This window comes from Protopterus annectens, chromosome 2.part2 (genome assembly GCF_019279795.1).
Source record: "Protopterus annectens isolate FY-2018-M chromosome 2.part2, PAN1.0, whole genome shotgun sequence".
Lineage (NCBI taxonomy): Eukaryota > Metazoa > Chordata > Ceratodontiformes > Protopteridae > Protopterus > Protopterus annectens.
In genome coordinates this window covers 561,139,800-561,165,767 of record NC_056730.1, presented here as the reverse complement: position 1 = coordinate 561,165,767, position 25,968 = coordinate 561,139,800, and the positions used below count along the sequence as shown (strand labels likewise).

At 42.5% G+C, this 25,968-nt stretch overlaps 1 protein-coding gene across 2 annotated transcripts in view; it reads left to right on the top strand.

Moving 5' to 3' along the window:
• The window catches only part of RBM27 (RNA binding motif protein 27), a 2,498,992-nt gene that overhangs the window by 667,063 nt on the left and 1,805,961 nt on the right, over window positions 1-25,968 (top strand). For both annotated transcript variants that reach the window (XM_044064021.1, XM_044064022.1), the window contains one exon: window positions 14,641-14,846. In XM_044064021.1, the coding sequence (XP_043919956.1) occupies window positions 14,641-14,846 (206 nt within the window). The remainder of the gene's footprint in view (window positions 1-14,640; window positions 14,847-25,968) is intronic.

The window sequence follows — 25,968 nt, the reverse complement described above, 5'->3', positions numbered from 1 at the left end:
TTCGTGTTTCAATGTTGCAGTCATTACATTTGGGTAATCCTGCTGACAGGTTGCCCTCAGTCGGCCTGAATTCCAAAGTAATTTACAAAACTAATCTGAGAAAACAGAACAGATGTATTCAGGTAGTACATCAACGATATTGTAATGCAAAGCTAAACAAAAATCCAAGTAGGATTTCATCATTCTGTAAATTCAAATGTGAGATTAAGATGGCTGTGTCATAACCTAGCTTGTGACATGTTTAGTTAATGTATACATATGTCTTCATCTCTGAGCTCAGTAGTCACTTTCTCACAACAGGAGAAACTGTTTTAGGTTAAACATGCTAACTTACTTTGCCCTTAGTATGCAAGAGACATTTCTGTCTTATGTTGACATTAAACAAACATTTTGCAAGCTTCTTTTGACTGCAGTATTCAAAAGACCCCTCAATGTACACGTCAGCCCAAACTAACTTTGAAACTGTCCTTCCGGCTTGGAATTTGAGCAAAGTACAAAATTGTTATTGTGATCATTGTAAATCTTAGAGGGTGCGGACGAGTTAATGGCATATTTTGATAATGTATGGATATTCAGTGTATAAGACCATGATTCTCCAAGCTTTGAGCATTGCTCTGGCCACAAGAGAAAAGTGTGTGTGTGTTTGTGTGTGCTCATTTGTTTGTGCATGTATCTGTTGTTCATCTCCTTATGCCATAGTGTAAAACTGCACCCAGGCAGAAATTTTCTTGATTGGGTATTGCTTCAGCAGGTATCTCATTTCTAAGCCCAAACTCTTTAGCGGTCCTCCAGGGAAAAAATTCTGGACAGCTGTATTCAGCAATTTGAATCTCACACTTCCCATTCATCATTGCCTGATAGATTGGGTTAAACTTGCATATTTTCTGTCTGGTGTACAGTGAGTAATTATTTTCCGCAACCACTCGGTTGTCTCAAATTTTTAATACTTTTCTGCCATGAATTTGGCAGGAGCAACTCTTTCTGCTAGTATTTCAGTGGTACTAATGGAGGACTCTGCTGCTTTCTCAGGGCCAGGTTTGGAGCATGCACTCTGTGTGCCCTTTCACTTAACATATCCAAGTGTGTAATGCCAGTCATTTTGCTTGTTTGTACATTCATAAAATAGTCTGTCCCTTCCAGTTTCTCTGGTATAGTAGAAAATCATTTTTTCCCTGCACACACTGTCTTCTAACCCCTATTTTTTTCATATAGCTCTTCTTGAAAAGCCTTATGCTTTGTCAGCATTTTCTTCATTTCATCCTCTAATTTTTGCATTTTCATCAGCTCATCTAATAGTTAAAGCTTCTTCTGTTTTACTAGCTTTTTGTTATGGAACTGCATATATTCTTTTAGGTATTTTTTTGTTTTTTTTCATTTTATTTTAAACACCCCAAGTTCATTTTTGATTTTTTTTTCCTCGGAATTATTGGAAGCCATCTCCTGTACAAAAGTGAACACCTGAATTTCATTTTGCTGAACAGCTGCAAACTCCTTCCTAGCCAGGGTTTTCTTTTCCCCTTTTCTAGTTTATTTTCTATTAGAAGTTTTTTTCTATGCTGGCATTCCAGCAATGTAATTCCAAGTCATTAAATGAATTTTATCCAGTTTGATTGCTTTAGCACTTTTTTTCACAACAAAATTTTCATTCGCTTTTTTTTTTAAATTTCTCCAAGTCTTTTGGGTTTTTGCTACCATGACAGGAATGGACTACATTCCTAAATCAAAGTATGATTAAAATTCATGAAATTAGTATTGTTTCAAACTTTGTTAGCCAGAAGTGCCTTCCGCGGCACCCAAAATGTGCCCAGTAATGACTCCTGCAATTCGTGTGGAGTTACATGTATATGCATTGGTAACGTATCCAAGTACGATTATAAATTCTTTTATAAGACCCGTTGCTCCTACTGCTATTGGAACTGCCTGGGTATCCTCCTTCCACATTGACCTCATTTCTGCCTGCAAATCCTGGTATTTTATGACTTTGTGCATCTCTCCGTATGCAAGACACTGGGTATAGTAATTTCAGTGATCAATGTGATCAATGCTACTTTTGTCTTCATGGACTACTATATCTGGTTTTCTTGCATCTGTTTTTTGAACTGTTGGTATTGGATGATCCATGTGATATAAACTTCATCATTTTTATAATGCTTTGTGGCTCATGTTTCCAGTGCTTTTCAGCTACTTTTACATTATAATGTTTGCACAATCCCCAGTACGACAGTCTTGCCACATTATTATGCCTTTCAGTATACAGTCTTTCTGCCATTAGTATTGCACAACTAGCAGTAAGATGTGCAACTGTTTCCGATTCTGTTTCATAAAATCTACATTTGTCTTTCTCCCACATATTCAATGGATTTTGTAAACCAACATGTATGTAGTCCACTATCTTGAGCTGCAGTATTAACCTTTCGTCTTTTGTTTTAACCTCACATCTCCTTAACCATTTCTGCATTCGATCCTGATCAACATGAGGTTGTTCCAAGAATTTTCTATACTTGCAACTATATTTATCCATTTTCCACATTACTTGCCTTCTCATCTGATGATCCTTCACCTTGTATTCTTTTGTTTTTTGGCATATTCAGTTGCTGCCTGATTTTTATCTACTTCTGGTTTGATTTCATTCCCGCTTGATGCCAATATGCTTTTGCTAAATTAAGCAAGGAAGTCATCTTAGACTTATTTTTTCACATTTCAAAACTTGCACTATGTTTGGGTCTTGTGAGGTCAACAGATATGTATGCAGTCCCACGATTGCAAATGTGTACATATAATCAATTTGAGGAGGCCCATACCTCCTTTAGAAAGGGGAATCTATGTTTTCGAAATCATTTGATGTGCATAAAACATACTTCGTTTTCCTGTCGAATACCTTTTGGGGGTCACTCAGTCACTACAAAACTGTAAGTTAGAACAGGAATAGCAAATTGGGTTTATAGCTTGGACTTTGTTGCTAGATGCCAGTCCTGTTTTCAATATTAATTTAAGTCTTCTAAAATGTTCCTTACTAAGTTTTATTTGCATTTGTTCATGTTTTGTTGTTGATTTGTGATCAATCCCCAGATGTTCTTTGTGTTTCACAGTTGCAGTCATCACACTTGGGTTATCTGCTTGCAGGGTAGCCCTCAGTCGGCCCGAACACCAGAGTCTTAGGATTTCTGCATCAGATGCTGTCGCCTCATCCATGACATCAGGTCGTCAGGGGTATAAAACATGCAGCCGATGCCATTACATCAGCTTTTCGAGTTTCAAACCTGAAGTCTTCTAAAGCGAAGTACCCCGTTGGGGATCCTTTTTTCTTGCTCTAACTGATGTCAGAAAAAGTTGACAGTTGTCTTGCCTTTGGAAAGCAAATACCTCACAGAGATTTTCATTCTTATTGCGTCCCCTGTTTAGGCCCAGACCATGACGTCCCTCGCTGTTGGTTTTGTGCTTTGTTCAATGCCCGAACTATTCGTCGTCAGGCTATTTTTGTGTCTAAATTCTTTCGCTGTCATTCTCCATAGTCCAAAATGGCTTCGGTAAGCCATCCAACTATTGATGATCTGAAAAAACGGAAGGATTAAGACAGAGAGAGACTGCATAGGCTGGTACTCGGTGAGGCGCTTTCGCAGCCCCTGTTATCCACTTCTACAGATTTGCAGGCCTCTACTGAAACCCTTTCGGAGTCCGATATGCCGTGAGATGCTTCTGCGACTGTGGAACCTGCGGATGTCTCTACCTTGGATTGGTCCGGAGCCGCTGTGCAGGCACCGGCTTCTGAGGGTGTATTCAGACGACCTGATGTTTGTATCAAACCAACTACTTCATTAATGACTAAATCTACCGAATTTCTCAGGCCCAGAGTTCGCACTACTCCTACGAAACCGGTGACCAAAGCACATTCTCAAGCTCCCATGCCACAGAAACAAATGCTTAGAATGGCTGAAGACCTTATTACTTTAATTAGAGGAAGCCAGCCTTCACCCTCTAAATGACAAAGAATTGATTTTCCTTCTGATTCTTCAGACCACGAGTCTGATTACTCTGACGCCTGTGATTACCAGGACATACGCTTATCTACCTATGAGGACTCAGATGCAGAGGATTTAATTCCCTCAGCCTCCCCCCAGAGGACCTTTCTTTTGGTTAAACCTTGTATACCCTAAGACAGACCATGTCAAGGCAAAAATGACTTGATGCTCCATTAAACCAAGAATGTTGGGCGGCACAGTGGTGCAGTGGTTAACATTGTCGCCTCACAGCAAGAGGTTCTCAGGTTCAGTTCTCGGCTGGGGTGCCTTCTGTGTGGAGTTTGCATGTTCTCCCTGTGTTCGCGTGGGTTTCCTCTGGGTACTCCAGTTTCCTCCCACATTACAAAGACATGCATCTGGATCATTTCTCCCCGGGCCTCCGCTGAAAACAGGCTCTGTGGAACCTAGTCGGACATTCCCGGTCAACAAATGTTAAATAAATAAATAAAAAATGTTTGTTTGGCTCTTAAACAAAAGTTGTTCTTAAAAAGATGGAGGAAAAAGCTAAATCCATGCAAACTGTTAAATATTTCTTACAGGTGCAGCCACCTACATTCAGTAGGCATTAGCCTTCTAAAAACTGGTTCTTTCCAGACCCTTCCAGACCTTCTTAGTCCAAACCCACGGGCAACAGACCACAAAGACTACAGTCTCAGGGTATGCACAGATCTAAACAATGGAGTGTTCCCTCCACAAAAACTGAGTGGTAAGCCACTCCTCTATGGAAAAAGTTCACAATGACGTGTCCTTAATCCGTCCCAGCCATGCCCAAGTACTTGCACCCCTAGGAGGAAAACTTGCCCTGCATGCAAAAAACTAGGAGTTTATTACCCAGGACTGATGGGTCTTAAACGTATCCCAGGGATACAGATCCTATTTCCACTCTCTGCCAACCCCAAGTGGATTGCCAGACCTTCCTCCAAACCATTGGGCAGAGGCCCAAAAGCAAGTACTTTCTCTTTTCAGTATCAGGGCTATTCAACCTGTGCCAACAGATCAAATGGGACATGGTTTCTACTCCAGGCTGTTCCTGGTGCTCAGGAAAGAGAACTCTTGGCGCCCTCTTCCGGATCTGTCATCCCCAAACACCTTCCTGATGATACTAAAATTCAAAATGCTTACACTCCAGCAGCTCCTTCCTATGCTAGCCACGGACTTCTGGCAAGTCACTCGAGACTTAAAAGAAGCTGATCTGCACATCCCCATAAGGGAATCTTGCAGGAAATATCTACGTTTCAGGGCAGGCTCTGTGTACTACAAGTTTTCTGCACTTCCCTTGGCTTATCTACTGTGCCCAGGGTATTCACAAACTGCCTGGCTCCAGCCATTGCTTACTGCAGGCAGAGAAATATTCAAATTTTCCCTTACTTGGACGATTGCCTGATTCAGGCAGACAGGAATTGCTACTTCAGCACCTGACGTTTGTAAAAAGACTCCTAACTTCTCTGGGGTATACCATCAATGAAAAGAAATCAAACCTGGTACCCAGCCAAAAGATTGTATTCCTGGGAGCAAGCTTGAACACAACTTCCCAGATGGCATTTCTCACTTCAGAAACGCAGGTTTATTTGACAACTTATTTCAAACTACTGACCACCCAAACCCAGCCATCTGCAAGAAAAATACTGCAAGCCTTAGGGTTCATGGTCTCATGTATTCTACTGATTCCATATGCAAGACTGCATATGAGGAAACTTCAATGGTACTTAAAAAGTCTGTGGTGTCAACATTCCCAGGACCTAGAAACAGTGATTCCTATCATTCCTTGCCTAAGGACAGAATTCCCTTGGTGGGCAGAGGCTTGCAACCACAATAAGGGGCTCCCTTTCTCACAACCCCCCGCCATCCAAACTCAGACAGCAGACGCATCAGACTATGCATAGGGGGTTCACATGGCAGGCAAATGCATTCAAGGCAAATGGAGCCCAGGACAAATTCACCTGCATATCAATCAAAAAGAAGTGTTAGCTGTAAAGAATGCACGGACAGCCTTCAAATACCTTATCCTGCCAGGACAACTCCTGATAAAGGCTGACAACACCACAGTTATGTGGTACATAAACAAGTGGGGGGAACTCATTCCTACCCACTCTGCAGGTTAGCCATGGCTCTGTGGAACAAAGACTTAAGCAAATAAGTGCACCTGCAAGCTCAGTTCCTGCCAGGCAAACAAAATTCACTGGCAGACGACTTAAGCAGAAATCTAATGGACCCACACAAGTGGAAACTGGAACCCAACTCACTGAAGCTTCTAATACACAGGTGAGGGACACCAGAGGTGGATCACTTTGCGTCCCCCCAAAACCATCAACTAAACAAATTTTGCATCAGGATTCCCCACAGCCAAGCTTGGAAAGTGGATGCCCTATCCTTCACATAGGAAAACCTCTCAATCTATGACTTCACCCTCTGACCCTCGTTCCAAAAGTACTCCTGAAGAGCAAACAGGACAGGCCAAGGACAATCCTTATTGCACCAGACTGGCCACGCTAGCACTGGTACCCACTCCTACGCAGTCTGACAGGAGTGCCACCCTGGCACCTACATCAGACCCCCCTCTCTGCTGTCCCAGCAGGAGGGACAGATTTTGCATCCTCAACTGCAAACCCTGAACCTGGCAGCCTGGCTTATTCTCTGAATACATCACCAGTAACTCTCAGCAAATAGGTGCTGGATGTTATCCTTTAGGCCAGGAGGCCCAGTACTAGGAAATCCTATACAGAAAACTGGAATAGATACTGTTCTTGGAGCCAGTCTCAAGGGAAGGACACAGCCGTGCCCTCCTTGCCTCAAGTCCTAGATTACCTAGCAGAGCTGCTCCACAAAGGCCTATCCTTCTCATCAATTAAGATTCATGCCTCTGCCATCTCAGCTCATTACAGTCCTGAGCAACCCCTCTTCTCTCACCCTCTGATCAAACAGATGTTCTTTGTGTTTCACTGTTGCAGTCATTACATTTGGGTAATCTGCTTGCTTGATTAACCAAGTCTTGGGTCCTGTCAGTTGCTGTCCCTTCTTCCATGAGGTCAGGTAGTCAGGGGTATAAAACATTCAGCCAACGCCATTACATGTGTCTTTCTTGCCATGCGGTGCCCGAAGCAGAAGCAGTTCGCAAATGTCAGTCCGACTCCTGAAATTTTTGTTTTCGAGTTTCAGAACCGAAGTCTTCAACTAAAAGCTAAGTACCCCATTGGGGAATCTTTTTCTTGTTCCTTTCCGATGTCAGTAGAAGTTAATAGTTGCATTACTTGTGGAAAGTAAATACCTCATAAAGATTTTCATTCATACTGTATTCCTTGCCTAGGCCCTGACCACGACGTACCTTGCTGTTGGTTTTGTGCTTTATTTAATCAGCGCACTATCCGTCGTCTGTATATTTTTGCCTCTAAATATATCGGTTCTCGGTGTTAGCTGTAAAGAATGCAGAAATGTCTGTTAGCCATCTGACTACCGGGATTCCAAAAAAAACACAAAGATAAAGATAGAGACAGGCCGCCAAGGTCTATAACTGCTGACTGTTGTCCTAAGCCAGTCGCCAGTTCACCGGTACTCAGTGAGGCACTTTCGCAGCCCCTGATACCTGCTACTTCTGATTCGCAGGCCTCTACTGAGACCCATTCGGAGTCCAGTATGTCACGAGATACTTCAGCTATGGAAGCTGCGGATGTCTCTATCTTGGATGGGTCTGGAGCTGCTGTGCCGACACCAGCTTCTGAGGGTGTATTCAGGCCTACGGACTTGCATATTAAATCAATGCCTTCTTCATTACTAAGGCCTAAATCTCGATCCATGTCTTAAAAAACCGATGCCCAGGCCACATGCTCAAGCCTCTATGCCTAAAATACAAATGATAAAAATGGCTGAAAATCTAATAAATCTAATCAGGAGTAGCCAACCTCCCTCCTCTAAGAGACCTAGGGCTGAGCTTGATTATGCATTTTCTGATCAGGATTCTGTTTTTTCTGACTCTTCTGATGACCTGGATTTGTCCATACCTACTTATGAGGATTCTGATGCAGAGGACTCTATTCCCTCTGCTTCTCCTCCTGAAGATTTTTCTTTTGTGGAAACCTTACTTACTCTAAGGGAGCGTTTTCACTGGGAAAGCCAGGAATTTTCTGATTCAAAAAAGAGGCTTAGGGATTTCCTTCATCTACCTCAGCATAGGCCTTTGGCTATTCCTCCTGTACTAGACATTGTTGGTGATGCTTTCTCAGAATCCAGTTTGGCCCCTGATTCCCTTCCTCCTGCTCCCAGTAAACCTGACAGATACTACAGGGTCCCAGGGTCCCACAAGTTCCTTTTCAAAAATCCTATTGCAGATCCAGAGATTATTTCACAGGGGCCCAAGGACATTAAGGCTTCTACTGCTAAAAATCCTACCCCTTCTGGATAGATGGGGGGAAAAGGTTTATACTTCAGCAACTTGGCAATTAGAGCTTTAAACTGCCAATTTCATATATTAAAATATCAGCAACTTGTTATTGGACTGCTTAAACAGAAAATTATGTTGATTCCTGACTGTGTGGAAAATAAAGACTTACAGGATTTAATGCATTCTGCTGAACAAGTTGGAAAACAAACTTTGCAATGTGGTTTTGATTCTTTAGAGGCCTCTTACAGGGCTGCTGTTACTGGGTCTGTGCTTAGAAGGCATGCTTGGCTTAAGGAGCAATCTTTGCCTGATCATGTTAAAGCTAAATTGTTGAATGCTCCTTTAAATCAGGACCGCCTGTTTGGCAACAAGGCTGAAGAAGTTCTTAAAAAGATGGAAGATCAAGCTAAATCTATGGAAACTGTTATAGATTTTTTTACAAGTTCAGCCTCCTAGATTTAGTAGGCACTGGCATTCTAAGAATTGGTCTTTTCCAGGTCTTCTCAAGCCAAACCCAGACACAGCAAAACCCCCCAGGTTTCAGTCCCAGGGGACTCGCAGAACTAAAAAGTGGGGGGCCTCCACTTCCAAGTCTGGGAATAACTAGACACACCCCCCCTATGGTAAACTGTCAATGACTTCCTTTTGAAATTTCCAAGCACTTATCTTCTGACTGGTGGGAAAGATTGCTCTTCATGCAAAGAACTGGGAACTCATTACCCAGGACAAATGGGTTTTAAATATAGTGTCCCATGGATACAGATTTCGTTTCCACATGTTGCCAACGCCGAGTGGGTGGCCGGACCTACCCCCAAATCCGTGGACAGAGGCTCAAAAGCAAGTACTTTCTCTCAAGCATGGGGGGTATTCAACTGGTACCAGAAGAGGAAAGGGGACAAGGTTTCTACTCCAGACTTTTCCTGGTACCCAGAAAAGACAAATCATGGCGTACAATCCTGGACCCATTTACTCTAAACACCTTCCTGGAGATTCCAAAATTCAAGATGCTGACTCTTCACCAATTGCTTCCTATGCTAGGCAAAGATGCCTGTTCGGCAACACTAGATTTAAAAGAAGCATACCTGCACATCCCTATCAGGGAATCTTGCAGAAGATACCTACGCATCAAAGCAGACTACACGCACTATCAGTTCTCTGCACTGCCCTTTGGCTTATCTACTGTGCCCAGGGTATTCACCAAGTGCCTAGCTCCAGTTATTGCATTTTGCAGACAAAGAAGTATTCAAATATACCCATACCTGGACGATTGTCTAATTCAGGCAGAAAGCCAGGACATACTTTTGAATAATCTGGCGTTTGTCAAAAGGGTTCTAACTTGTCTGGTGACACCAAAAACGAAAAGAAATCACAACTGGTTACCCTGTCAACAAATTACATTCCTGGGAGCAAGCTTGAATACAACTTCCCAGATGGCTTACCTCACGCCAGAAAAGCAAATTCATTTGACAACCTACTTCAAACAAGTGGCCACACAAACCCTGCTATCTGCAAGACAAATACTGCAAGTCTCGGGGTTCATGGCCTCCTGCATTCTTCTAATTCCATATGCAAGACTGCATATAAGGAAACTACAGTGGTATCTAAAAAGCCTATGGAGTCAACATTATCACAGCCTAGAAACAATGATTCCTTTCATACCTTGCCTCTGCAGAATGCTCTGACAGCCTTCAAGGACTACATTCTTCCAGGACAACTAATGGTAAAGACAGAGAGCACCATGGTCATGTGGTACATAAACAAGCAGGGGGGCACACATTCTTACCCCCTCTGCAGACTAGCCATGGCATTGTGGAACACAGCCTTGAGCTACCAAGTGCACCTACAAGCTCAGTTCCTGCCAGGAAAATTAAATACACTGGCAGACGGACTAAGCAGAAACCTCATGGACCCACGAGTGGAAACTGGAACCAAGGATTTTCAACATGTTGACAAATGAAGGGGGGAGCCCAGATATAGACCTGTTTGCCTCCCCCCAGAACTACCAATTGGACAAATTTTGCACAAGGACTCACCACAAACAAGCCTGGAAAGTGGATGTTCTGTCCTTCATCTGGAAAAACCTATCAGTCTATGCCTTTCCCCTGCTGTCTCTGCTCTCCAAAGTACTACTAAAAGGCAAACAGGACAAACCAAGGATGATTTTGATTGCTCCAGACTGGCCGCGTCAACACTGGTACCCCCTCCTGCACACTGTGTCACTGTTATCTCCATGGCACCTGCCACAGACTCCTTCCCTGCTGTCTCAGCAGTAGAACCAGATTCTGCACCATCAGCTTTCAACACTGAACCTTGCAGCCTGGCTAATTACTTAAACTGTCCTTTACCATCCCTCAGCAAACCTGTGATGGATGTCATCTTAGAGGCAAGGAGGTCTAGTACTAGAAAATCTTATGCTGAAAAATGGAAAAGATTCTCTGCCTGGAACCAATCTCAAGAGATTTACCTCAAATTTTACAATACTTAACTGAGATGCTTCACAAAGGCGTGTCTTTTTCCTCCATTAAAATTCATGCCTCAGCCATTTCAGCTCATTATAACACAGAACCACCCCTCTTCTCTCGTCCACTGCTCAAGCAGCATCTCAGAGGGGCCAACAATTTGAGACCCCAGCCTGGGACCTTAACTTTGTATTGGAGAAACTCTCAATACCTCCTTTCGAGCCAGCTGCTACTGCAGACTTAAAATTTCTTTCTTGGAAAACAGCTTTCCTTTTAGCAATCACTTCAGCTAGAAGGGTTTCTGAATTACAGGCTCTTATGGCAGTGGAGCTTTTCATCATCTTTCATGTGGATAGGGTGTCACTCCGAACCAATCCGTCCTTCATACCCAAGGTGGTATCCAGTGTGGCTATTAATCAGTCAATTCATTTGCCAACCTTCTTTCCCAATCCACAGAACAAAGGGGAACAAATTCTGCATTCCTTGAATGTGCACAGACAACTTAGATTCTGTTTGGATAGGACTAAACCTCAAAGAAAATCTGAACAACTGCTGGTAGCATTTGCTGCAGGGGCGGAGGGGAAGGCTATTTCAAAACAAATCATTTCTAAATAGATAAGCCATTGTATTCTTTTCTGCTATAAGCACCATGGAAAACCTATTCCCCAAGGGATCAGACCACACTCCACCAGGGCTGCATCTACTTCTACAGCCTTTCTCAGAAGCGTGCCTACCAGGGACATCCTAGAAGCTGCTACCAGGAGTTCTGTACATACTTTCACCAAACATTATCATTTACCAATTTTTTTCTAAATCCAGAGCTGGCTTTGCCACTGCAGTCTTGCAGGGCCTTATACCTGGCCCTAATGCTATCTAAACTCCTCCACTCAACCATAGCTTTGGGAATCTACCCAAATGTAATGACTGCAACAGTGAAACACAAAGAACATAGTACAGTTGTGTACACTTACTATAAATGTAGATGTTCGAGTGTATTCACTGTTGCAGTCCTGGTTACCCTCCCTCCTGTCCCCTAACTTGTTTTGGCTATACCTCTACTTTCCTTTACTATGCTTGAAAGCCTTTTTGGTGTATCTGCTTTTTTGTGTTGGAGGTATACCTTTTTGTTTTTATGTTTAATTGCTCCCCATTGGGGGGCACCTGACATCTGGGGCAAGAAAAATTGATGTAATGGCGTTTGCTGCATGTTTTATACCCCTGACGACCTGACGACATGGAAGGAAGGGACGGCAACTGACGCAGGACCCAAGACTTTGTTAATCAGGCCGACTGAGGGCAACCTGCAAGCAGATTACCCAAATGTAATGACTGCAACAGTGAATACACTACTCATCTACATTTATGGTAAGTGTACACAACTGTACTTTCCTGAGAGGAGCTAACAATTTAAGACCTCCAAGGAGAGGTTCCACTCCTGCCTGGGACCTTAACTTTGTAGTAGAGAAGCACACGCTTCCCCCTTTTGAGCCTGCTGCTACAGCAGAGTTAAAATTCCTCTCTTGGAAAACAGCCTTACTGCTAGCCATCACTTCAGCAAGAAAAATGTCTGAGTTACAGGCCCTTATGCCTTTGGAACCCTTCAGGAGTAACCCATCTTTTATGCCCAAGGTGGTATCCAGTGTGGCATTAAACCAATCCATACATTTGCTAGCCTTTTTTCCTAATCCTCAGAATAAAGAGGAAAGGATCCTGACACCTTGGACGTGCACAGACAGCTCAGGTTCTACCTTGACGGGACCAAACCTTTCAGAAAATCTGACCAGCTGCTAGTCCGCTTTGCTACAGGGGCAGAGGGCAAGGCCATTTTGAAACCATTCTAAATGGATAGCACACTGCATCCATTTCTGCTAGAAACACCATGGAAAACTTACCCCACAGGGGATCAGGCCTCATTCCACTAGGGCTACCTCAACCTCTACAGCTTTTCTCAGGGGAGTCCCTACCAGGGAGATCCTGGAAGCTGCAACCTGGAGTTCTGTACACACCTTCACCAAGCAATCACCATTTACCTATCTTTTCTAAATCCAGAGCTGGATTTGCCACAGCAGTCTTACAAGGCCTGCTAGCCAGCCCTACTACTTCTTGACTGCCTCCACCCTTTCTCAGCTTGGGAATCAACCCAAGTGTGATGACTGCAACAGTGAAACATGAAAAACATAGTACAGTTGTGTACACTTACCATAAATGTAGATGTTTGAGTGTATTCACTGTTGCAGTCCTGGTTACCCTCCCTCCAGCCCCCTGTCTTTCTGTACTTTCTACCTATCTGCTGTTTTGCCCATATCTTATGGAAATTGTATTTACTTTTTACTGGAAGTGTTCCACACCATTTGATTGCTTCCTGTTTTGGGGCTCCTGACATCTGGGGCAAGCAAAACTGATGTAATGGTGTTGGCTGCATGTTTTAATACCCCTGACGTGCTGACATCATGAAAGCGCCTCTTCAGCATCAGACGCAGAAATCCCAAGACTCTGGTATTCTGGCCGACTGAGGACTACCTGCAGGCCGATAACCCAAGTGTGATGACTGCAACAGTGAATAAACTTGAACATCTACATTTATGGTAAGTGTACACAACTGTACTTTATATATTCCCTCTTGCTGAAGTTTTTTTTATATCATATTCCTCTCCAAAACTGATGTTTTGTTGGTGCTGCAGCTTTCCTGCTTTAAAGGTTGCTTTTGCACATTTATCAAGACCAGATGACATTCTTATCTGAAAAAGAGCTCTAAAAATCCTGCTGATCATTGCACAATCATCTTGGAATTGGCACTGTATAAATGCTTGTCAGTATACTTTTTTTTTTTTTTACATTCATATGAAGATTGTGACTGAAAAGGGTCAGTAGACCAGCGCACCTACCTGGTTATCAAATTATGAAATAAAATAAATAAATAAAAATAAGTATTGCATGTGGCACAATTGTGGCTAGAAATGGTTTGAACTTAGACTGAAGAGAAGCTGGTATAATTTGAGTTGATTTTCAATTATAAGTTACACTTCACCAAAGTGCAAACCAGATTTTTAATGGTATCTGTTTTCATGTATATGTTCCATCTTTTGGCAGGTCTTGCTTTTGGCCATGTTTGATGCAAAAGTGTTAGTGGTCGATGTGAAGTGATGATAGGATGAGTTTCATGGATTGCCAATGTAATTACACTTGATAGAATGGATTGGCAGAATTTAGATATAAAAAACGGGTGTTGCATTCTTTTATAGGCTGTGAACTGGCTCAGTTGTCTTTGAAGCATTTTCATGTGTAATGGGATCACCTACAAGAGATGGTTTTGCTCGGAGTGGTGCTGTGGGGTATAGGGTTGTAGGTATTCCAAAGTAAAGGTATTTTGTGTGTGTGTGTGTGCGTGTGCGTGTGTGTGTGTGTGTGTGTGTGTGTGTGTGTGTGTGTGTGTGTGTGTGTGTGTGTGTGTGTGTGTGTGTGTGTGTGTGTGTGTGTGTGTGTGTGTGTGTGTGTGTGTGTGTGTTTTGGTCAGTAAAAAAACCCAGTCTGTATGGGTCAAGGATGACTACATCATTGCAGTGTGCTGCCACTTGGAAGAATTGCATTTATTAATAAATTGCTGGGATAGCAATTGTTAGAAGAGGGATAGACAAAGTGACATCCTCAAAAGAAGTGTAAAAGTGAGATTGTCTTATGCATAGTTTCCTGTGGTCTCTTTCATGCTATGTTCACTTTTGCAGTGTCCTTTTTGGAAGGTTGTTTTCTAGCTTTATATTTTTTAGTATTTGTCTTTTTTGTTTTACAGGCAACGTGAAAAAAGAGAAAATATCAAACGAAGGGAGTATGACCGACACCTAAGGAATGATTCTCACAGAGACAGATACAACTGGCATAGGGGAAGAAGCAGAAGCCAGAGTCAAAGTCGTAGTCGCAGTAGAAGCAGAAGTGCAAGTCGAAGTCGAAGCCATAGCAAAGACAGAACTAAAGATGAGGATCAGAATTTAAACAAAGGTTGGTATTGAAGTTGTAATGACAGATCTGTGTTGTGAATTGAGTTGTTTCGGGGTTTTTTTCAGATTCATTTGTTAACTCCATATTTAGTGTGACTTTTCATTAGTACCTCTTGTTCTTGTGCATCTTATTATGTCTAGCTGTAAAACAAAAGATATGGCTCCTTGTTTTGCAAGGATTCATCAAGTAAGGATGTTCTTCGTGTTTCACTGTTGCAGTCATTACATTTGGGTAATCTGCTGGCAGGTTGCCCTCAGTCGGCCTGATTAACAAAGTCTTGGGTCCTGCATCGGTTGCTGTCCCTTCTTCCATGACATCAGGTCGTCAGGGGTATAAAACATGCAGCCGACGCCATTACATCAGTCTTTCTTGCCGCGCAGTGCCTGAAGCAGAAGCAGTTCGCAAGTGCCTGTTGGCCGACTCCTGAAATTTTCGTTTTCAAGTTTCAGAACCCAAGTCTTCAACTAAAAGCGAAGTACCCTGTTGGGGAAACTTTTTCTTGCTCTTTACTGATGTCAGTAAAAGTTAATAATTACATTACTTGTGGGAAGCAAATATCTCATAAGGATTTTCTTTTGTACTGTATTCCTTGCCTTGGCCCTGACCACAACGTACCTTGCTGTCGGTTTTGTGCTAAGTTTAATCAAAGCACTATTAAAAGTCGGTATAGTTTTGCTTCTAAATATTTTGGCTCACGATTTAATTAACCAGAAATATCGTCTATTAGCAATCCGACTACTGGAATACCTAAAAAATGCAAAGAAAAAGACAGAGACAGACAGTCGAGGTCCAAAACTGACAGCAACGCTTCTCATAAGCCAGTCGCCAGTTCACCGGTACACAGTGAGGCGCTTTCGTAGCCCCTGATACCAGCTACTTCTGATTCGCAGGCCTCTACTGAGACCCATTCTGAGTCCGGTATGCCGCGATTTGCTTCAACTATGGAATTCGCGGATGTCTCTACCTTAGATGGATCCGGAGCTGCTATGCAGGCACTGGCTTCTGAGGGTGTTTTCAGGCCTACAGATTTGTATATTAGACCGACGCCATCTTCAAAACTAAGGCCAACATCTAAATCTATGTCTAAAAAAATATGCCTGGGCCACATGTGTAGGCCCCTATGCCTAAAAACAAATTATTAAAGTGGCTAAAGATTTAATTACTCCGATTTAGGGGTAGCCAACCCCCTCCTTCTAAGAGGCCTAGGCAAGACATTGATTATGAATATTCTGAACAGGATTCTATTTCTTCTGACTCTTCCAATGAACAGGATTTGCCTATACCTACTTATGAGGACTCTGATGCAGAAGATACCATTCCTTCGGCTTCTCCCCTTGAGGATTTTTCTTTTGGGGAAACTTTACATACCTTAAGGGAACATTTTCACTGGGAAAGTCAGGATTTCTCTGAATCTAAATAGAGGCTTAGGGATTTTTTTCTTCTTCCTCAGCATAGGCCTTAGGCTATACCTCCTGTTCTTGACATTGTTGTTGATGTTTTTTTAGACTCTAGTATGGCTCCTGATTCTCTGTCTCTGGCTCCTTGTAAGCCAGACAGATACTATAGGGTTCCCAACTCCCACAAATTCCTTTTCAAAAATCCTATTGCAGATCCTGAAACCATTTCTCAGGGTCCCAAGGGCATTAAGGCCTCAACTGCTAAAAATCCTACCCCTTCAGATAGAGATTCCAGGGCGCTGGATAGGTGGGGTAAGAAGGTTTACACTTCTGCAACCTTGGCAATCAGGGCTTTAAACTGTCAATTTCATATGCTTAAATATCAACAGCATATTATGGGACTGCTTAAACAGAAAATTGTTAATTTCTGACTGTGTGGAAAATAAAGATTGAAAGGATTTATTGAATTCAGCTGAACAAGTTGGAAAGCATACTTTACAATGTGGTTTTGATTCTTTGGAGGCCTCTTGCAGGGCTGATGTAACTGGGTCTGTGTTAAGAAGGCATGCTTGGCTCAAAGAGCAAACTCTGCCTGATCATGTTAAAGCAAAGTTGTTGGATACTCTTTTACAACAGGACCGTCTTTTTGGTAATAAGGCTGAAGAAGTTTGAAAAAAGATGGAAGATAAAGCTAAATCTATGCAAACTGTGAAAGATTTCTTAAGTGCAACCTCCAAGATTTAGTAGGCACTGGCCTACTAAGAATTGGTCCTTTCCAGTTACTTCGAGAGCCACTCAAGTCAAACTCAGACATTCCAAAGGCTCCACGTTTCAGTCACAAGGGACCTTCAGAACAAAACAATGGGGTGCCTCCACCTCCAAATCTCGAACCAACAAGGCACCTCCCTATGGTAAACAGTCTCAATGACTTCCCTATACACTCACCAAGCACTTATCTTTCAGCCGCCCCTTTGGGGGGAAAGCTGGCACTTCATGCAAGAAACTGGCAACTTGTATTAAATAAAATAAATAGATTTTTAATTATGATATTGCTGTTGGTAGCATCAAAGGGACTGTAGCTTTAACTTTGTCACTGTTCATGCTTGGAGCTTTTCTCACCAGGCCTTTACTGAAAATGGACATATATCCGGTTAGACTAGCCTGGTCAACAAATGTAAAATAAAATAAATAAATACAATATAACCCAGGGCAAATGGGTTTTAAATATAGTATCCCAGGGATACAGATTTCTTTTCCACACGTTGCCAACCCCAAACGGATGGCCAGACCTGCCCCCCAAATCAGTGGGCATAGGCCCAGAAACAAGTTCTGTCCCTCATGAACATGGGGGCTATTCAACCAGTACCAGAAGAGGAAAAGGGACAAGGTTTCTATTCAAGACTTTTCCTGTTACCCAGAAAAGACAAATCATGGCGTCCAATTCTCGACTTCTCTACTCTAAACACATTTCTGGACATGGCAAAATTCAAGATGCTGACTCTTCAACAGTCACTTCCTATGCTAGGCAAAGATGCCTGGTTCGTAACTCTAGACTTAAAAGAGGCTTACCTGCATATCCCAGTCAGGGAATCATGCAGAAGATACCTCCGTTTCAAAGCAGGCTATTTGCATTACCAGTTCTCTGCACTGCCTTTTGGCTTATCTACTGCGCCCAGGGTCTTCACAAAGTGCCTGGCTACAGTAATTGCATTTTGCAGGCAAAGAAATATTCAAATATATCCATATCTGGACGACTGTCTAATTCAGACAGAAAACAAGGATATTTTTCTAAAGCATCTGCCGTTTGTAAAAAGGGTTCTAACTTGTCTAGGGTACACAATAAACGATAAGAAATCACAACTGGTGCCCTCTCATAAAATGACATTCCTGGGTGCAAGCTTGAATACAACTGCCCAGATGGCTTACCCAACGCCAGAAAAGCAAATTCAATTGGTGACTTACTTCAAACAGGTGGCCACAAAAACCCTGCTATCTGCAAGACAAATTCTGCAAGCCTTGGGATTCATGGCCTCCTGCATTCTTCTAATTCCCGATGCAAGACTGCATATGAGGAAACTTCAGTGGTATTTAAAAAATTTATGGAGGCAACATTGTCACAGCCTGGAAACAATGATTCCTATCATACCTTGCCTGAAACTAGAGTTCCTATGGTGGGTAGAGGCCTGCCACCAAAACAAGGGACTGCCATTCACTCCACCCCCTGCCACCCAAACCCTAACTACAGACGCATCAGTCTATGCTTAGGAGGCTCATCTGGCAGGGAAGTGCATTCAGGGCAAATGGAGCCCAATTCAAATGCACCTTCATATCAATCAGAAAGAGATGCTAGCTGTACAGATGCACTGTGACAGCCTTCAAGGACTACCTTCATCCAGGACAATTAATAATAAAGACAGACAACACCACAGTTATGTGATAAATAAACAAGCAGGGGAGTACACATTCCTACCCCCCTATGCAGACTAGCCATGGCATTGTGGAACACGGCCTTGACCTACCAAATACAACTACAAGCTCAAAACCTGCCAGGAAAGCTGATACTCTGGCAGACAAATTAAGCAGAAGTCTCATGGACCCACACGAATGGAAACTGGAACCACGGATTTTCAACATGAGCCCAGACATAGATCTTTTTGCCTCACCTCAGAACTTTGAGTTGTCCAAATTCTGCACAAGAACTCATCACAGAAAAGCTTGGAAAGTGGATGCTATATCAGTCTATGTTTTTCCCCCTCTGCCTCTGCTCTCCAAAGTTCTACTAAAAGTCAAACAGGACAAACCAAAAATGATTCTGATTGCTCCAGTCTGGCACCTGCCTCAGACCCCTCACTTACTGTCTAAGCAGAACAACCACTTTCTGAACACTCAGCTTCAAGCTTTGAATCTTGCAGCGTGGCTGATCACCTAAATTCACTTTTCGCATCCCTCAGCAAACCTGTGATGGATGTCATTTTGGAGGTGAGAAGGCCCAGTACTAGAAAATCTTATGTTGACAAATGGAAACGATTCAGTGCCTGGAACCAATCACAAGGAATAACACAGCAACACCCAATATTCCTCAGATTTTACAATACTTAACTGAGATGCTTCACAAGGCCTGTCCTTTTCTTCCATAAAAATCCATGCTTTTGCCATTTCAGCTCATTACAACACTGAACCTCCCCTCTTCTCTCATCCTCTGCTAAAGCAGTATCTCAGAGGGGCAAGAAACTTAAGACCACCCAGCAGATCTTCAACCCCTGCCTGGCACCTCAATTTTGTATTGGAAAAACTCACTGTCCCTTCTTTCGAGCCAGCTGCTACTGCAGAGTTAACATTTCTCTCCTGGAAAACAGCTTTCCTTTCAGCATTAACTTCAGTTAGAAGGATTTCTGAATTACAGGCTCTTATGGCAGTGAAGCCTTTTATTATTTTTCATGCAGACTGGGTGTCTCTCAGGACCAATCTATCCTTCATGCCTAAGGTGGTATCCAGTGTGGCTCTTAATCGGACCATACATTTGCCAACTTTCTTTCCCAATCCACAGAACAAGGGAGAGTGAATTCTGCTTTCCTTGGATGTACAGACAACTTAGATTTTACTTAAACAAGCCAAAATCTCTAAGAAAATCTGAACAACTACTGGTGGCTTTTGCTGCAGGGGCAGAGGGAATGGATATTTCAAAGCAGACTATTTCCAAGTGGATAAGCCATTGTATTAGTTACTGCTATATGCACCATGGTAAAACTATCCCCCAGGGGATCAGATCTCATTCCACCAGGGCTGCATCTACTTCTACTGCCTTTCTCAGAGGTGTTTCTACCAGAATCATTCTAGAAGCTGCTACCTGGAGCTTAGTTCAAACGTTCACCAAGCATTACCACTTAACCTTTCTTCTCTAAATCCAGAGCTGGCTTTGCCACTGCTTTCCTGCAGGGCCTTTTAGCTGGTCCTAATGCTGTATAAATCCATCCTCCCAACCATAGCTTTGGGAATCTACCCAAATGTAATGACTGCAACAGTGAAACACGAAGAACATAGTACAGTTGTGTACACTTACCATAAATGTCGATGTTCGAGTGTATTCACTGTTGCAGTCCTGGTTACCCTCCCTCCAGCACCCTGTTTTTCTCTTACTATACCTCTACTTTCTTTTACTTTGCTTAAAAGCCTTGTTGGTGTATTTGCTTTTGTTTGGAGGTATATTTTTTGTGTTATAAATTTTATATATATATATATATATATATATATATATATATAAATAAAAATGTAAATGTTCGTTTGTTCAAAATCTTAAATCTCCGAAAGTTCTTCACCGATTGCTTTGAAATTTTCACACAATGTTGCATTTGAATACGCGCATTTTTATATACCTATTATATAGATGTTACACGTTGCATTCGAATACTCGCGTGTTTTTATATACCTACTATTAAATATATGTAAATGCTTGCCTGAAATACTCTACTTTGTGGCGACAGGTAAAGACGTTAAAATTAACTACAAATATGCGTGTTCAGCTGCAAAACGATCGATCAGCTGAAATATTCTCACATCATTTGCTGGAAATTGGGAACGGAAAGGTGCCGGTTGATATGACCTCAGGACTAATTTCATTGCCTCATAAAGAAGAATTGGTTGAAAAATTATTTCCCAATATTCAAACCAATTATAAGAATCGCGTTTGGCTGACTGAATGAACTATTCTTGCGACCAAGAACAAAGACGTCTACAAACTTAACAATATTATTCAGTCTAACATTCAAAGCGAGGCAGTCGAATACAAGTCCGTCGACACTGTTGTGGAAGCAAATGAAGCGGTTAATTATCCAACAGAATTTTTGAATTCACTCGATCTGCCAGGGATGCCACCGCACGTACTGCAATTGAAAATCTGCGTGCCAATTATCATGTTGCGAAATATCAATCAGCCAAAGCTTTGCAACGGCACGCGGCTTGCGGTAAAAAAATTAATGAGCAACGTCGTAGAAGCAACAATCTTGACAGGACCTTTCAAAGGTGAAGATGTCCTCATTCCTATGATTCCAACGGATATGCCATTTCAATTTAAGAGATTGCAATTCCCAGTTCGATTGGCGTTTGCAATCACCATCAACAAAGCTCAGGGCCAATCTTTAGAATTGTGCGGTTTAGATCTACACACGGATTGATTCTCACATGGACAATTATATGTTGCGTGTTCTAGAGTCGGCAAACCAGACAATCTCTATATCTGCACAGACAATGGAACAACAAAAAATATTGTATACCCACAAGTACAGCTAGTATATATATATATATATATATATATATATATATATATATATACATCTACTTTTTTTTTTTTTTTTTTGCTCCCTATTTGGGGGCACCTGACATCTGGGGCAAGAAAAACTGATGTAATGCCGTCGGCTGCATGTTTTATACCCCTGACGACCTAACGTCATGGAAGAAGGGACAGCAACCGACGCAGGACCCAAGACTTTGTTAATCAGGCCGACTGAGGGCAGCCTGCCAGCAGATTACCCAAATGTAATGACTGCAACAGTGAATACACTCGAACATCTACATTTATGTTAAGTGTACACAACTGTACTTTATATTTACCTAGACTGAATCTTCATGAACAAAAACTGACATTAAGCAGTCTAAAGAATTAATACCACCCCCATTTTAGAAAATTGTGACTCATAACTGCAGCAGTATAAAATAAACATGGCAGTCTTTAAGGGGTTGTTCATTCGACTTATTCCACTTTTTTAGTCAGACGACTAAGTGTCAGGCTACAAAGGATATAGTTAATTCTTTAAATAAGATTCTTAAAGTGGAAGTCTACTTTCTGTCGAGACATGTATGTCTTCATAGAAAATATGGTTCGTTTTCTGTCAGGTTCCACTTTTGCTTAGTGTGTTGTGAAAGTGAAATTACAAAACTGGAAAATGCTGGTATTATGTTTGGATAAATTAGCCTTTTGTGAGTGTTTAGACAGTGTGCACTAGGAGTAGAAAACACGTAAAACAAAAATGAAGCAGTTTATCCTTTACAACTTGCATTTTGTTTGAACCAGACAGTAACTCAGTTAAGTAATTACAGTGTTTGTAATATCACTGATAGATAAAATGGTATGTCTTGGGTCCTGCGTCAGTTGCTGTCGCCCCTTCCCTGACGTCAGGTCGTCAGGGGTATAAAAGATGCAGCTGACACCATTTTCTTCAGTCTTTTTTGCCGTGCGGTGCCCGAAGCAGAAGAAGTTCGCAAGTGCTGGTCGGCCGACTCCTGAGATTTTCTTGTTCGAGTTTCAGATCCGAAGTCTTCATTAAAGCTAAGTACCCCATTGGGGAAACCTTTTTCTTGCTCCAGACCGATGTCAGAAAAAGTTAATAATTATATTTCTTGTGGAAAGCAAATACCTCATAAGGACTTACATTCTTACTGTATTCCTTGTCTAGGCCCTGACCACGACGTCTCAAATTGTCGGTTTTGTGCTAGATTTAACCAACACACTATTAAGCTTCAGTATGACTTTGCATTAAACTATTTTGGGAGCAGGTTTAATTATAAAATGTCGTTGGATAGCCATCCGACTACCGGAGTTCACAAAAAACGCAAAGAAAAATAGACAACCGAGGTCCAAAACCGACGACAAAGCTTCTTCTAAGCCAGTCGCCGGTTCTCAGTGAGGCGCTTTCACAGCCCCTGACACCTGCTACTTTAGAGTCGCAGGCCGCTACTGACTCCCACGTGGAGTCGGCCATGCCACTGGAAACTCGAGGTATTGGAGCCTGTGACACTATTCCTTCAGATGGGTCCAGAGCCGCTGAGCTGGCACCGGCTTCTGAGGGTGTATTCATACCTAAACATCTATACATTAAACCAACTACAACTTCAAAGGCAAAGACTAAAGCACCTTTAAAAACAAAGAAACCAACTCAAGAGTCACATGGACAGGTCTCCATGCCCAAGAAACAGATGCTCAAAATGGCCGAAGACTGTATTACCTTGATCAGGGGTTCCCATCCCCCTCCTGATAAGAGGCCTAAGCAAGAGAGAGACTATGAATCTTCAGATCAGATTTCTATTTCTTCTGATCAGGAATATTCACTTCCCATGAGGATTCTGATGCTGAAGAATCTATTCCTTTAGCCTCTCCTCCTGAGGACTATTCTTTTGGGGAAACCTTGCATACCATGAGGGAGCATTTCCACTGGGAGAGCCAAGATTTTTCAAATCTAAAAAGAGGCTCAGGGACTTCCTTTTACTACCTCAACACAGGCCTCTAGCCATTCCACCTGTGTTAGACATTGTAGATGTGTTTTCTGAGTCTCATCTGACCCCTGACTCCTTACCTCCAGCTCCTGTTAAGCCTGACAGGTATTACAGGGTTCCTGACCCTCATAAATTCCTTTTCAAAAACCCTACTGCAGACCCAGAAACTATTTCACAGAGTCCCAAAAGGATTAAGGCTTCCACTGCAAAAAACCCTATCCCCTCTCACAGAGATTCTAGGGCACTGGATAGATGGGGAAGAAAGTTTACACATCTACTACCTTGGTTATAAGGGCCTTAAACTGTCAATTTCATATGCTCAAGTATCAGCAACATGTCATGACATTGCTTAAACAGAAAATGTTGTTAAACTCTGAATGTGCAGAAAACAAGGAAATGCAGGATTTATTGCATGCAGAAGAACAAGTTGGAAAGCATATGCAGGGCCGCAGTTAGGTGTTCTGTAATTAGGAGGCATGCTTGGTTAAAAGAACAAAGTCTGCCTGATCATGTCAAAGTTAAATTATTAGATGCACCGTTACAGCATGATACTTTGGTGTTAAAGCAGAAGAGGGGTTGAAGAAAATGGAGGACAAAACTAAATCTACAAAAACTGTCAAAGATTTTTTTACAAGTACAGCCACCTAAGTTTAGTAGACACTGGCCTACAAAGAATTGGTCCTTTCCAGTGTCAGACAGACCTCAAAGGGGCAAATCCAGTTGCCCTAGAGACAGGTTACAGGCGCAAGGTTCATACAGGTCAAAGCCATGGGATGCTTCTACCTCCAAAAGTGGAGAAGACAAATCACAACCGTACAGGAAACCGTCCCAATGACTTCCCCCTGCCTGCACCAAGCACTTATCTCCTGTCAGCACATTTAGGGGGAAAAATAGCACTATTGTCTCAGAATTGGCACATTATAACCCAAGACAGGTGGGTTCTAAACAGTGTCAGAAGGCTACAAGTTTCAATTCCATGCCCTGCCAAAGGCGAATGTTTGGCCAGATCTGCCAAAAAAATCAATGGGCAGAGGCACAAAAACAAGTCACATCCGTCATGGACATGGGGACATTTCAACAAGTACCACAGCAAGAGCAGGGACAAGGATTTTACTCAAGACTGTTCTTGGTACCCAGAAAGGACAAAGCCTGGAGACCAATACTGGACCTATCTATTCTAAACACTTTCCTGGATATACCAAAATTCAAAATGTTGACCATGCAGCAGCTTCTGTCCATGCTGGGCAAAAAGGCTTGGCTCGTGACTTTAGACCTAAAAGAGGCGTACCTACATGTCCCAATCCGGCAATCATGCAGAAGATACCTCAGATTCAAAGCTTGCTCAATGCATTACCAATTCTCTGCACTGCCCTTTGGCTTGTCTACTGTGCCCAGGGTTTTTACAAAGTGCCTGGCACCAGTAATTGCTTTCTGCAGACAAAGAGGAAAACAAATATATCCTTACTTGGACGACTGCCTAATTCAAGCAGAGAACAAGGACATTCTAATACAGAATCTGGCATTTGTGAAGAGACTTTAAACATGCCTAGGGTACACAGTCAACGAAAAGAAATCAAAACAAGTACCCTCTCAAGAGATAATATTCCTGGGTGCAAGCTTAAATACAACTGCCCAGATGGTTTATCTCACGCTAGACAAACAAAGGCAACTGACTACCTATTTCAAAAGATTGGCAACAAAGGCCCAGTGATCAGCAAGGAAAATTCTGCAGGCTTTGGGCTTCATGGCATCCTGCATCCTACTAATTCTATATGCAAGACTGCATATGAGGAAACTTCAGTGGTACCTAAAAAGTGTCTGGACTCAACATTGCCACAGCCTGGAAACAATGATTACTCTCATTCCCTGCCTGCAGCAGGAGTTTCGATGGTGGGTGAAGGCTTGTCACCAAAACAAGGGACAGCCATTCACATTAACCCCAGCCAGGCAGAACCTAACAACGGATGCATCATGTTATGCCTGGGGAGCCCACATGGCAGGAAGAGGCATTCAGGGCACCTGGTCCACAAACCAAATGCATCTACATATCAATCAAAAAGAGATGCTAGCGGTCCAAAATGCTCTGACAGCCTTCAAGGACCTTCTTCATCCGGGACAGCTACTGATAAAGACGGACAACACCACGGTCATGTTGTATATAAACAAGCAGGGGGCACACATTCTTACCCCCTTTGCAGACTAGCCATGGCTTTGTGGGACACAGCATTGACTTACCAAGTTCATCTGCAGGCACAATTCCTGCCAGGAAAGGAAAATACTCTGGCAGACGAATTAAGCAGAAACCTCATGGATCCACACGAGTGGCAGCTGGATCCACAATTCTTCAGCATGATAAGAAAGTAATGGGGATGCCCGGACATAGATCTGTTTGCCTCCCCTCACAACTACCAACTAAAAAGATTCTGCACAAGGACTTATCACAGAGAAGCATGGAAAGT